The sequence below is a fragment of the Hyla sarda genome, chromosome 6 (genome assembly GCF_029499605.1).
Source record: "Hyla sarda isolate aHylSar1 chromosome 6, aHylSar1.hap1, whole genome shotgun sequence".
Classification (NCBI taxonomy): Eukaryota; Metazoa; Chordata; class Amphibia; order Anura; family Hylidae; genus Hyla; species Hyla sarda.
This window is the reverse complement of record NC_079194.1, coordinates 269,079,269-269,093,231: the sequence shown is the minus strand read 5'-3', so window position 1 is coordinate 269,093,231 and position 13,963 is coordinate 269,079,269. Positions and strand designations below refer to the sequence as shown.

The 13,963-nt window shown below is 42.8% G+C and overlaps 1 protein-coding gene across 2 annotated transcripts in view; it reads right to left on the bottom strand.

The window, feature by feature from the left end:
- FERMT3 (FERM domain containing kindlin 3) overlaps positions 1-13,963 on the bottom strand; it is a 71,118-nt gene that overhangs the window by 3,574 nt on the left and 53,581 nt on the right. Inside the window, exons 11-15 of one of the 2 annotated variants that reach the window (XM_056527260.1) lie at positions 13,851-13,957; positions 12,786-12,998; positions 12,553-12,677; positions 11,210-11,351; positions 7,321-9,407 (exon numbers count right to left, since the gene is read on the bottom strand). In XM_056527260.1, coding sequence (XP_056383235.1) covers positions 9,228-9,407; positions 11,210-11,351; positions 12,553-12,677; positions 12,786-12,998; positions 13,851-13,957 — 767 coding nt within the window. In that variant the 3' untranslated portion in view covers positions 7,321-9,227. Of the gene's footprint in view, positions 1-7,320; positions 9,408-11,209; positions 11,352-12,552; positions 12,678-12,785; positions 12,999-13,850; positions 13,958-13,963 lie in introns of those variants that run through there. The other variant, XM_056527261.1, reaches the window with a different exon arrangement.

Here is a 13,963-nt window from a genome sequence, read left to right as displayed (position 1 = left end):
ACTTTTTATTTTATTGTGTGTTAGTGTAGTGTTTTTAGGGTACAGTCGCACGGGCGGGGGTTCACAGTAGTTTCTCGCTGGCAGTTTGAGCTGCGGCAGAAAATTTGCCGCAGCTCAAACTTGCAGCCGGATACTTACTGTAATCCTCCGCCCATGTGAGTGTACCCTGTACGTTCACATTGGGGGGGGGGGGGGGGGGAAGAAACATCCAGCTGTTGCAAAACTACAACTCCCAGCATGTACGGTCTATCAGTGCATGCTGGGAGTTGTAGTTTTGCAACAGCTGGAGGCACACTGGTTGTGAAACACCGAGTTTGGTAACAAACTCAGTGTTTTGCAACCAGTGCCAGTGTGCCTTCAGCTGTTGCAAAAGCTACAACCCCCAGCATGTACGGACAGCGGAAGGGCATGCTGGGTCTTGTAGTTATGCAACAGCTGGAGACACACTGGTTTGCTACATAACTCAGTGTGCCTTTAGCTGTTGCAAAACTACAACTCCCAGCAGTCACCGACAGCCAACGGGCATGCTGGGAGTTGTAGTTATGCAACCAGCAGATGCACTACTACAACTCCCAGCATGCACTTTAGCTGTTTGTGCAAACTGGGAGTTGTAGTTACACAACAGCTGAAGGTACACTTTTCCATAGAAAAAATGTGCCTCCAGCTGTTGAAAAACTACAAGTCCCAGCATGCCCATAAGGGCATGCTGGGAGTTGTGGTGGTCTGCCTCCTGCTCTTGCATAACTACAGCTCCCAGCATGCCCTTTAGCAACAGCAGGAGGCTGTCACTCACCTCCAACGATCCTCACCACACAGGTCAGTCCCTCGTCGCCGCCGCGGCCGTCGCTCCTGGGGCCCCGATCCCAACATTGACGCCGGGGATCGGGGTCCCCAGCACCTGGGGTGCACGTCCCGCACCCGCTCACGTCCTCCGGAAGAGGGGAGGAGCGGGTTGCGGGAGTGACACCCGCAGCAGGCGCCCTGATTGGTCGGCCGGGAAACCGGTCGTCGAATCAGGGCGATCGTGAGGTGGCACCAGTGCCACCTCACCCCTGCAGGCTCTGGCTGTTCGGGGCCGTCGGAGTCGGCCCCGAACAGCCTGTAATTCCGGGTCACTGGAGACCCGATTGACCCAGAATCTGCCGCAGATCGCTGGACTGAATTGTCCAGCGATCTGCGGCCATCGCCGACATGGAGGGGCATAATGACCCCCTGGGCGATATGCCCCGATGCCTGCTGAACGATTTCAGCAGGCATCGGGCACCGGCTCCCCTCCAGCTAGCGGCGGGGGGCCGGGTTTGACAGGACGTACTCAGACGTCCTGAGTCCTTAAGGACTCGGAAAAGGGGCCGTTTGAGTACGTCCTGCGTCCTTAAGGGGTTAAGCTTGTTTGGGTCCCATCCAAAGTGAGGCCACCTCCGCATGGTGGATGGGGGACACGATTTGATCAAAAAGTGTGCTAAGAGCCTCCATTTTTTGACCAAGAGTGCTGCTGCAACCTTCTTTTTTGTATACTTTGTATTTACCACAGCAGCGTGCACCTGTTTATTAGGTAGTTGTGCTGGCTATTTTTCTTTGTTTGGATTTAACTTACACTGCTGGACAGTGTATGTTAACCCTTTGTGTGGTATACAATATATACAGCTATCTATAGGTAACTGTATATAGTGTATACAGAACAGAAGATCCACTTCAATCCTGTTCGCGCCCGGTCAGTGTAGCTCCGCCCCTAGTGATGTCATTAGGAGGTGGAGCTACAGACGGGAACAAGGGTGGTAACTGGGAGGCTCTGTTCATATTGTTCATTTTGTATAATGTGAACAGACCCTTCTGGCAGTGTTTTCCCAGAGCAGGAGACTCCAGCTGTTGCTAAACTACAACTCCCAGCATGCCCGAACAGCCAAAGGCTGTCTGGGCATACTGGGAATTGTAGTTTTGAAACAACTGGAGGCTCCCTGTACGAGAAGACATTTTTTTCATGTTTTTTTTTTTTATCGTTTCAGATCCTTGTATGCACAGGATTATGGTATATTCGGTGGACTAAGGCGATGACTGGATTTTTTTTTTCATTGAATAAAATGGCTAATGAGGGCTGTGGAGGAGTGTTTTTTTTCTATAAATTTTTTTTTTTTAATGTCATGTTTTTTTAAATAGAATTTTCAGGCCTAGTAGTGGAAGTAGTCTTAAAGATGGAATTGATTACTAAGCCAGGGCTTAGCGTTAGCCCCAAAAACAGCTAGCGCTAACCCACAAATATTACCCCGGTACCCACCGCCACAGGGGTGCCAGGAAGAGCTAGTACCAACAGGCCTGGAGCATCAAAAATGGCGCTCCTGGGCCTAGGCGGTAACAGGCTGGTGTTATTTAGGCTGGGGAGGGCCAGTAGTCCTTGCCCACCCTGGTAATGTCAGGCGGTTGTTGCTTGGTTGGTATCTGGCCGAGAATAAAAATACGGGGAACCCTATGCGTTTTTCTTAAATTAATTTATTTATGGAAAAAAAATGCATAGGGTTCCCCGTATTTCATTCTTAGCCAGATACCAACCAAGCAGCAACAGCCTGACATGACAAGTGTGGGCAAGGACCATTGCTACTGGCCCTTTCCAGCGTTTGGCTGTCCAGGAATGCTGGGAGTTGTAGTTTAGCAACAGCTGGAGTCTCCCTGTCTGGGAAAACACTGCCAGAAGCGTCTGTTTACATTATACAAAATGTACTATGTGAACAGGTGGCGAAGCTACACCGACCCGGAGGGGACAGGAGCAATGGAGGTAAGTGGATGTTGTCTTTTGTCCTCTTGAGGGGTGTAGATTTCCAAATAGTATGCCATGTGGGGTGTTTTTCGCTGTTCTGGCACCATAGGGGCTTCCTAAATGAGACATGCCCCCCAAAAACCATTTCAACAAAATTCGCTTTCCAAAAGCCCAATGTCGCTCCTTCCCTTCTGAGCCCTCTAATGCACCCGCAGATCACTTTACATCCTCATATGAGGTATTTCCTTACTTGAGTGAAATGGGGTTTCAAATTTTGGGGGACATTTTCACCTATTACCCCTTGTGAAAATGAAAAATTGGGGTAACATTAGTATTTTAGTAAAAATAATAAAATTTGTCATTTTCACGTCCATCTTCAACGCAAAGTTGTCAAAAACCTGTGGGGTATTAAGGCTCACTGTACCCCTTGTTATGTTCCTTGAGGTGTGTAGTTTCCCAAATAGTTGCCATGTGGGGTGTTTTTCGCTGTTCTGGCACCATAGGGGCTTCCTAAATGAGACATGCCCCATAAAAACCATTTCAGCAAAATTTGCTTTCCAAAAGCCCAATGTCGCTCCTTCCCTTACATTCACATATGAGGTATTTCCTTACTCGAGAGAAATTGGGTTACAAATTTTCTCCTTTTACCCCTTGTAAAAAAAAAAAAATATGGGTCTACAAGAACATGTTAGTGTAAAAAATGCAGATTTTGACTTTTCTCTTCCAATTTGCTGTTATTCTTGTGAAACACCTAAAGGGTTAACAAACTTTCTGAATGTCATTTTAAATACTTTGGGAGATGTAGTTTGAAAATTGCTGCTATACTTTTAAGCCCTCTAATGACTTCAAAAAGTTAAAACATGTGTCAACTTTATGTTGTCAACATAAAGTAGACATATTGTATTAGTGAAATCAATATATAATTTATTTGGAATATCTATTTTCCTTACAAGCAGAGAGTTTCAAAGTTAGAAAAATGCAAAATGTTCAAAATTTTCATGACATTTTAAGATTTTTCACCAAAAAAGGATGCAAATAACGACGAAAATTTACCAATATGTTCAAGTAGAATATGTCACGAAAAAACAATCTCGAAATCAGAATGAAAGGTAAAAGCATCCCAGAGTTATTAATGCTTAAAGGGACAGTGGTCAGAATTGCAAAAAATGCTCTGGTCCTTAGGGTCAAAATGGGCTCGGTCCCCAAGGGGTTAAAGTGGTATGCAAAAAGGAAAAATTTGATGTTTGACCAGAATTTCCACGGTTGTACAGGTACGCCCTAAATCCTTAAGAGCCAGGGCGTACCAGTATGCCTTGTGTCCTAGACGGGTTAAAGTGGTACTCCACTGGCCAGCATTCCAAACATTTAGTTATGAACGCTGTGTACGTGCTGCGGGGGTCGGCCATGTCCCCTCGTGATGCCAGGCCACACCCCTCAATGCAAGTATATGATAGGGGGTGCGCACACAGCATTCATAACTAAATGTTCCGAACACTGGCCAGTGGAGTACCCCTTTTAAGGTTGCCTATAGAACGCACCTTAGAGTTCTGGTTCATTGATGGGAGGGTGGAAGTTCCCTAACTGCAGGGAGCCGTGCAGTGGGACAAAGGGTATACTAGATGACAGAAGTCCAAAGAAATCACTTTGAGCATGGGGAGCTGAGCTGTAAGCAAGATTAGGTGAGTATGCATCTTGTTTTTTCTCTTTCTAAGGCTATGTTTCCGGTTGGCTCATTGAAATGAATGGGGTTCTGGCAGGATCCGACTGGGGCAGGGCCAGATTAAGGCTGCCTGTTAGACAGAGCACTTCAGTTTGATGGGGCCCCCAAACAATCCCCCCAAGACAGTCCCCCCTCCCACTGAGACTTGTTGCCGGCTTGCAGGGGTGGACTGACAACTCATAGGGCCCCTAGTGCACCCACACCCATATAAATGCCCTGCCCACATACAAAATACATTTTTGCAATTTTGCTAAGTTTGGGGGGTGTGGGTTCATTTCTATGCAATATATTTTACGGGTAAAATTACACATCTTCATTCTGTAGGTCCACAAATTACAACGATACCCAATTAATGTAGGTTTTGTTATATTTTTCTACTTTTTGTGAGAAAATTAACATGCATAACATTTTCCCATTCTGAACCCTATAACACTTTTATTTTTCCTTATACAAGGCTATATGAGGGACCATTTTTTGTGCCATGATCTGTAGTTTTTATCGGTATCATTTTTGTTTAGATGTGAATTTTTGATTGCTTTTTATAAAAAATGTTATGGTATATGTTTGACCAAAAAGCTGCAATTCTAGACTTTGGTATTTTTTTTTACATTTATGCCATTCACTGTCGTCTCCTAATATCTCCACTGTCATCAACCCCTGACATCACCGCTGAGTGCTCACTGACATCAACCCCCAACAAGTAATGTAATGTATGTACACAATGACCCCACCAGTAGAATAGTGAGTACAGCTCTGGAGTATAATACAGGATATAACTCAGGATCAGTACAGGTCATCAGTACAATGTAAAGTACAATGTAAAGGATCAGTACAATGTAAAGTACAATGTAAAGGATCAGTACAATGTAAAGGATTAGATACATTCCTGGAACAAAATAACATTAATGCTTATGAAGAAATATAAAATCCCATCCCTTCCCTAATATCGCGCCACACCCCTACCCTTCAATTCCCTTGTTGAACTTGATGGACATATGTCTTTTTTCGACCGTACTAACTATGTAACTATGTATGTACACAGTGACCCCACCAACAGAATAGTGAGTACAGCTCTGGAGTATAATACAGGATATAACTCAGGATCAGTAATGTAATGTATGTACACAGTGTCCTCACCAGCAGAATAGTGAGTACAGCTCTAGAGTATAATAAAGGATATAACTAAGGATCACTACAGGATAAGTAATGTATGTACACAGTGACTCCACCAGCAGAATAGTTTGTGCAGCTCTTGAGCTCACATGTATATACTGTATATCGGTATCTTCCAACCAGGGTGCCTGTAGCATGCTGGGAGTTGTAGTTTTGCAACAGCTGAAGGCATCCTGGTTAGGAAATACTGCTGTGTACAGTGACTTCACACCAACAGATTGCCGGAATAACTCACCACATACACTTTGCTCTCCTGGCTGCTTTAAAAACTTTAGCTCTGCCCCCAAGTCACATGATCATGACATCACCACAGGTCCTTAATGAAATCATCCACTCCAACATTCAGAAGGTACAAAGCAGGTCCTGATCGGTCAGTCACTGCCATAATGTTCTGTGTGGAGATCCCTGTTTTTTGTGACTGCCAGCCAGGACCTGCATGATGCAGAGGGAGCGGGGCCCTCTTTCTTTCCTGGCCTTAAGGGTCCCGGAGCATGAGCTCCAATGATAATCCGGCCTTGGGCTGGGGTACGGGGAGTGGCCGGTTTAAGCTCCTCCCAACTGGATCCAGCACCCGTACACTACAAACGTAGTGTGAACTCAGCCTTAGACAAAGCAGGAGATTGCAGTTGTACTGAGTATTTCAGACCTTCAAAGTGAAGACAGTTGTAACCTCAAACAATAGAGCATAACAATGCAGGCATATGGTAGATTAGAATGTATATAGCTCTCAAAATGCTTGTACAGATAAAATGTTTATTTTCACATAAAGCTGAAGTTAATCTTTGTGTGAAATGCCTTTAAAAGATTAACAATGGCCCTGATTTAACTAAGAGTGGAGTGTAGTTTTCTTTGCATATTTTTTCCCAACAGGTATTTTTCCACCGTATTTACAAATGTTTCCCTACTTTTTGCTTTGCCGTATTTTTTTTTTTTTACAACTGATCTGAGCTTTCAGGTTTTCCAGAGCTCAAATCCACCACATTTTGTGTGGGGACATTAGAAAATATGTTTGAGATTTTTCAAAACCGCCGGGGACATGACCCTTTTTCCAGTGATAATTGGCCACACCCCTTTCTGTGTTTTCTACCTAAAATGGAGAATTGGTCAGGTTTTTGGGGGTTTTTTTGGTCGCAAATTCTGACGCATAAAGCGTGCAAGATAGTTTGGGTGCAAATCCCCAGAAAAAACAGGAGTGATCACATTAGTAAATGACCCCCAATGTGTCACTTACTCATAGTCTGATACAAACCCAGACAGGAAAGCAGAATAACAAGACATTGAATTGAGGTGAAATAAGTATTTATTGTACAGAAGTAAAATGTATGCAATAATCGTGACTTAGACTGCATTCACACCACGTTTTGTACATACGGGTGCCGGGGGAGGGGCAAACCGGGCGCTCCCTTACCCGGGCCGGATCAGCCCGTGACTCCATTTACTTTAATGACCCGCCCGGAGTGTAACGGTGACTACAGTTGGCTCAGTTTTAACCCGTATGCGGTTTTGGACCGGACCTAAAACCGTAGTATACTATGGTTTTAGGTCCGGTCAGGAAACCGCATACGGGTCAAAACTGAGCCGACCGGAGTCACCGTTTCACTCCGGGCAGGTCATTAAAGTAAATGGAGTCAAGGGCTGATCCGGCCGGGGTACAGGAGCGCCCGGTTTGCCCCTCCCCCCGCCGGATCCGGCACCCGTATGTACAAAATGGGGTGTGAATGCACCCTTAGTAATTGCTATGATTTAATACATTGCTCCTTTTACACCGAAGTATAGTCACTTTAGATGCTGATACGGCTTCCCAGATATGGCACTTTTTACAATGTGTTTTTGATACAGCCAGAAATCACGTGCAAAAGCAGTTACAGCTAAAAATTGGATCCCTTTTGCAGTAATTTTTTTTTCTTTTTTTTTCTATTTTGTAGTAAACTAGACTAATATAGGAAAAACAGATCTGTTAAACAGACACTAAAAGTGGACATAATGTAAGGTCATCCAGCATTATTCATTGCCCTATACTTTGCATAGAAATTTAAAGGGGTATTCCAGGAATTTTTTTTATTTGACTATGCTACAGGGGCTGTAAAGTTAGTGTAGTTCATAATATAGTGTCTGTATCTGTGTGTGACGGTTTTCTCACAATTCTTACGTGATTTTCACCCCAATATTTATTTTTAACAGCATACAAAATGACTGTTGTCTCAGATTTTTCCCAGGTTGCAATGCAACCGAGACCTGACTTCACTAGTCAGCTGATGACAGGGAGCCTGTCTGCTTCAATGGGTGGAGGGATCACTTGGTGGGATAGAGATTCATCTGCAACTAATGCAACAGCTGTAGGCACCCTGATTGAAAACCACAGGTCTTTTGAATGGATGCAGCCCATTTATGTTTCAATGGGTGTGGTGGCTGATGTGTGGGAAGGAGGAAAATGGAATTCGGGGATTTGTAGGCAAAAGAAGGAAATTCAAACAGGAAATAGCAGTTCACAAAAAGCTAGCCACAGTGTTATGGTAATCTTACAACACAGTAATTTTGCCCCAAGACAAGCGCAGATCCTTCCTAAGCATGTCCATTATTGTCTGGCAGGTAGGTTCTAAAATCACCTTATGGTTGATAACCCCCTTTAAGACCAAAAGTTACTGACACATGGAAAGTAACTGAACAAATGAATGCATACATGTGTACATTAAAACCCTATGTATTTGTTAAACGCATTTGTCCCTAAAGTCTCTCAAGTCTTGAGGCAGATGTGTTTAAAGGGAATCTGTCAGCTGTATATCTTGTTTAGAGCTACAAACATAAGTAGATAGTTAATATGGAAATACAACACTTCTCATTTTTAGCTCATGGCTGTTTGCAAAGTTACAAAATCATGTTTTGCTTCTGAGCTCTGGTGTCATAGGTGCCATAGTAAGCTACAGTATACACACCTTCTCCCTCCACTACTCCTCCCTGCCCTTTATGACTGATGTACAGTGTTTTGACCCTTGTACATCAATCAAGCAGAGCAAAAAGTGGTGGCGTAGGGAGAAGTCTTGCATGTTTCAGCTCAGCCCACCATCTACAACACTTGAGCTTAGAAGAAAAACAGGATTTTATAACTTTACAAACAGCCATCAGCTATGAGACATGGATAATTTGTTTTATCTCCCTATGTCTACAGCTCTGAGCATATGCTATAGATATATATTCCCTTTAATGGGAAAAAAGATAAATGCAGTGTAAAATTAGCCTAAGTGATATGTATCAAATGACTGGCAAGAGTAAAAGATTTTGTTGGATTGATCTACACCTATAGATTACTCCTTCTTACCTTGTAAAATATCACTGATGTCATATCTACAAAGGACTGTAAGTACTGTATAAGATACACCTAGATTTGTTGTTATAAGGGGAACTTTTCAGTGGAAAATATCTCATTACTACATGTATACATTGTATGGACAAAGTCACAGGCTTTATATGTTCCTGTGAAAACAAGACAGGAACTGGAAAACACTGCATTTGATTATTATTCATAGCGACTACAGAAAGTACAGAATCACAGAAAATGATGGTGGCTAAGCAGAAGTTTCAAAAATGCTAGAGAGCTTCATGGCCACCGGTTAGTTTATGGAACAAATCTTCATTGAGGCCTTTGCCACCATCCTTTGCTCGTGTAGACATGTAAATGTAGCCACCTATGTATTCATGGACAACTTTGCAAGAAGCAGAAACACAGGTAAAGGCAACATTTATATTTTCAGTGAATTCAATTGACACCTGAAATAAAAACCAGTTAGGGAATAATTAATATGTTTCTTAAATAAATAGCAGGATTAGGCTGGGTTCACACCACGTTTTTCAAATACGGTAACCGTATACGGTTTTCCACAAAAAAAAGAATACGACCGTATCGGAAACCATATGCATAGAGAATGCATTGTAAACCGTATTCCATGCATCCGTTTTGCCACGGATACGGTTTTGCCGATTTTTCAACCGTAGGCAAAAACGCTGTCGACCACGTTTTTGCCTCCGGTTGGAAAACCGTATGCGAACCGTATGCGGTTCTTTTAACATTGTTGTCTATGAGAACCGTACACAGAATTTCAGAATACGGTTGCACACGGTTTTTCTAATCCGTTTTTGGAGTTGACACATGCGCAGATTGGAATTTCAATAGAAAAATAGTAACTTTATTAAATTGCTGGAAAACGAATTCCAACAAAATAGCAAAACCGTTGGCAAATACTGATGCAAACGGATAGAACCGTATGTACGTTTTGGAACCATATACGTTTTAATTTGGAGTCATACGGTTTTTGCCATACGTTTTTTAGCGGGAAACCGTATACGGTAACCGTATTTTAAAAACGTGGTGTGAACCCTGCCTTACTGGTAGATCAGCTATTTTCTTTAGTGGTGTCTTTCAGTATTTTTTTTATTGCTAGCCTATCCACAGTATAGGTCTAACATCCAGCACCCCTATAAATAACAGTTTACCAGAGCCACAGCCCCTAAATACATGGTGAAGGGGGTGAAAAGCAGACAGCGCTATATATTATGTAGTGGCTGAACTGCAGTAACCTGGCACAATCAGCTGTCTGCATCAGACTTCACTGTGTACACAAGCAGCCAGTCTCTGTACATAGGGTTATGAATGGGAGCCAGAACAGTCCCTACACAACAGTCACCCAACTGTCCGCTTCTTACTCCTTTGATCGTGAATGCAAACACCACGGCTCTGGAAAACAGCTGATTCCTCAGAATGCCATGTGTCAGGCCTCTATTTATTAGATATAGATTGCTTATCATTTATAAAAAAGATTTGGAAAACTTCTTTAGGTTACTAAAAGATTATTACTAATGCATAAAATAACCTTGTTTTTCTATCAATGTCTATAAGGTTGGGTTCACACTACGTTTGTAGTGTACGGTTGCTGGATCCGGTTGGGAGGGGCGAAAACCAGCCAGATCCAGCCCGAACCCCATTCATTTCAATGAGCCGACCGGAGTCAATCGCTGACTCCGGTTGTCTCATTTTTGCCCGTATATGGTTTTCTGACCGGACCTCAAACCGTGGTTTTTGCTTCTTTAATCTTTAAAAATGCCTTTGAAAAATAAAAGAAGCCATCTGATCAGTTGCTATGGGAAACTGTTTCACTTTTCCTCTGCCATAGTCTGAAATAGATATTATCAGGTTGTCGTGGCTGGATCCCCACTGCTGGCAGCACAAACCACCCTTGTAATGATGTGTTATGTAGGCTGTGACAGCAGGGTCACTAGTCAGGCCTGTCACTACAATGTACACAACATGGGCCCCACACTGTGTAGAGCGGGAGGAGGAGAGAAGAACACCCTATATCACGAATGAAGGTAATGAATAAAGTGAACACATCCCTATATTCATTGCACCCAACTCAGGTTGGTTAATGAGGTCACATGACTTCTTTAAACTCCTAGGTTAATCTAGCTTGTTTCTAAAGCCTAAAATACTTGATAGTTTTAGATGTAGAATATCATATATTTCTAAATGATGTATTTTATATCTATCCCTCTTTCTTCCAGTACTTCACTTTTACCTGTCTAATATCCCAGTTCACGTTCCACTGCTTCATGTTACTGTACATCCAGGTTTTCACCACATCTCCAACATTCAGGTCTATTCTTATTAAACGGTTGCTGGCGATACCTAATATCTCATCCCGACGTGCACCTTTAAACCTACATATTTCGATGTGAAAGAGATACATAGGTGAAAGGGAAATCTGACTGTCCAGACATATAGAAGGTAGATAACAATACATTAGTATTATAGGTGTATACAACATAATTTTTTTTTTTTATTTCATTGTTAGGGTGCATTCACACCACGATTATGACATACGGCTGCTGGATCCAGTGGGGAGATGTATAAACCGATTGCTGCCGGACCTGAGCCACATCCCATTCATTAGATAGTTACTCAGATCGGCTCATTTTTTGGACCGTATAAGTTTTATTACCAGACTAAAAACCGTGGTAGTCCACGGTTTTCAGTCTGGCAATAAAAATTGATATGGTTCAAAAATGAGCCAACAGGAGTTACTATCTGACTCTATCTGGCTCATTCAAATGAATGAATAGGGCAGCGGACAGATTCTAAATCCCCCCCCCCCCCCCCCCCCCCACAGCCCTTGGTGTGAATGCCCCCTTAGGCTCAGTTCACACATAGTATTTTGGTCATGTTTTATTTTTAGCCAAAACCCAGCCTTTTTGGGTGTTGTATTACAACAATGGAACTAAGCTGCAATACCACACACAACTTAAGGACAGGTGTGGCACTATTTTTTCTTAACGTCAGCTCTGTTATTCTAATCCTGGATAACCACTTTAGGCAAAACATTTTATATGGCTATACATTTTCTGAAGGTGTCCTACTTTAGGGAATGGAAAACTAGTCAGTTGCCCAATGTTTTATTTTCTAGGGGTCCCAAATGACAGGACACCTAGGAGTGGCCTGTGATTGGATTACAAAACCATTCTGTTTCACTGTGAGTTCAGTGTCAATGACTGCGCTTCCTGACTCCTGGATTAGTCTGCCTGACAGTACAGAGAATTAGGCAGCTGTAATATAGCTGCACAGTCCTCCTTTCATCCTGCTTGGCATTGCTATGCAAGTTAAGTGTAGGGAGAAAGAGGAAACATAATAGAGATGATTGATTGCATTGTATGGAAGTATTATTTGGCAGTCGGTGGGTGCTTATTTTGCTTTTTGCTCAGGGCACCATTTTTTTAAATTAAACAAATCTTGGTTCCAGGGTGCCCAAAACTGAAATCCTCACATAATATATGTATAGCAAGAGGAGTCTAGATGAAAGGAGCCCAGTGCATCTATTATGAGGAAAATGTTTTTATTCTAGAAAGTTTGGTGAAAATCACTAACCTTACAAGGAAGTATGAGATTCCAAAATCAGGTAGAGATTGCCAGTCCTGTATAAAGCGTAGCTTCGCTTCCATGAGAGTAATCTGGGCGATGTTCTGGTAGGCCTCCAGTATACGAGGTGATAACTGAGGAAATTAAATAAAATTGAACCGACCAAAACCTTTCGATGGAAACTGCGGAGAACTAAATGTACAGAACAGTATTTGACCACCACATGGGCTGTAGCTCCCCACCTGCTTAAGCTTCATCTTTTTCTGGTATCTTGGTGAGACAAGGGCAAGCATGTTGATAGACTCCGCTGCTGAGGCTGAAGTCTGAGCATTGGATTTCTGAAGAGTCAAGAAGGATAGTATATTTTGCACTTCTCCGTCGTAAGATGCGTCACTCATGGTGCGTCCTTTTGCCGCCAAGCGGCAACCAGCCATCCAACGGGCATATTGCTGTTCCTAAGAGAAATTATACATTTGCCCAGATTTATCGGCTTTATCAACCACATCAACCAATCACAGCTCAATTTTTCTCTCTTTAAGGATTACTCCAGGGAATTAAACCCATAGCCCATCCTTTCCCTCTCAACAACCTATGTATTTGTCTAAATTTCATTCATTAGCTATATACAGCAGTTTCCTTCTTTCAGCTGTCACTTGCATGCAGGGAGTAAGAGAAAAATGTAATTCACATATCCACCTTGTCTCCTCAGTGAGACCTAGCACCCTCCTTTCAAGACAACACCATGTGATTTCAGTGGTCAAGAGCTCTGGCTGTACAGCCACACCTCCCCTCCCCCACCCCTCCCTGTGTGAGGAGTTTGTGAGCCGTGACAGAAGCTCAGAAAAGATTCTCAGTCATAAACTGCACTTTTCCTGTGTAGATCTAATCACTGACTGCTGCCATTCAGAGCACAACATGATTTGTTGCTTGAGGAAGGATACACAGATAGTGAAAGCAGTTGGCTTGCAGCCATTACACAGAGCTGTACTAACTTCTGGGAGTTGTAGTCTGTGCTGTAAGCAAGGAAACAGAATATTTAGGAGACATCAGGGGCCAAATAAGCTGCCAAAACACCATGGATAACTACAGGGCACACAGAAAAGGTATTGTGGTGGTTTTGGGGCATTTTTAATTTTCTTAACTTCCCTGGAGTACTCCTTTAACAAACTCTGGTAACTAGACTAAAGTTAAAGCTGGGCTGTGATTGGTTGCTTTGGTTAAGGCAGAATAATAAATAAAGGCCATTGGGTTGCTCTAGTTTCTGGTTCCTGTAACACAGTCATTTCTGGAATCTAATTAATACTTACATTTTCACAACGCAGATAAACTTCATTCATTCCTTCAGGGGATGGGACTAAAAGCTTTATACAAAACTTATGAGAAGCAATGTTGACCTCGGGAATAACTTCACATCCTGGAA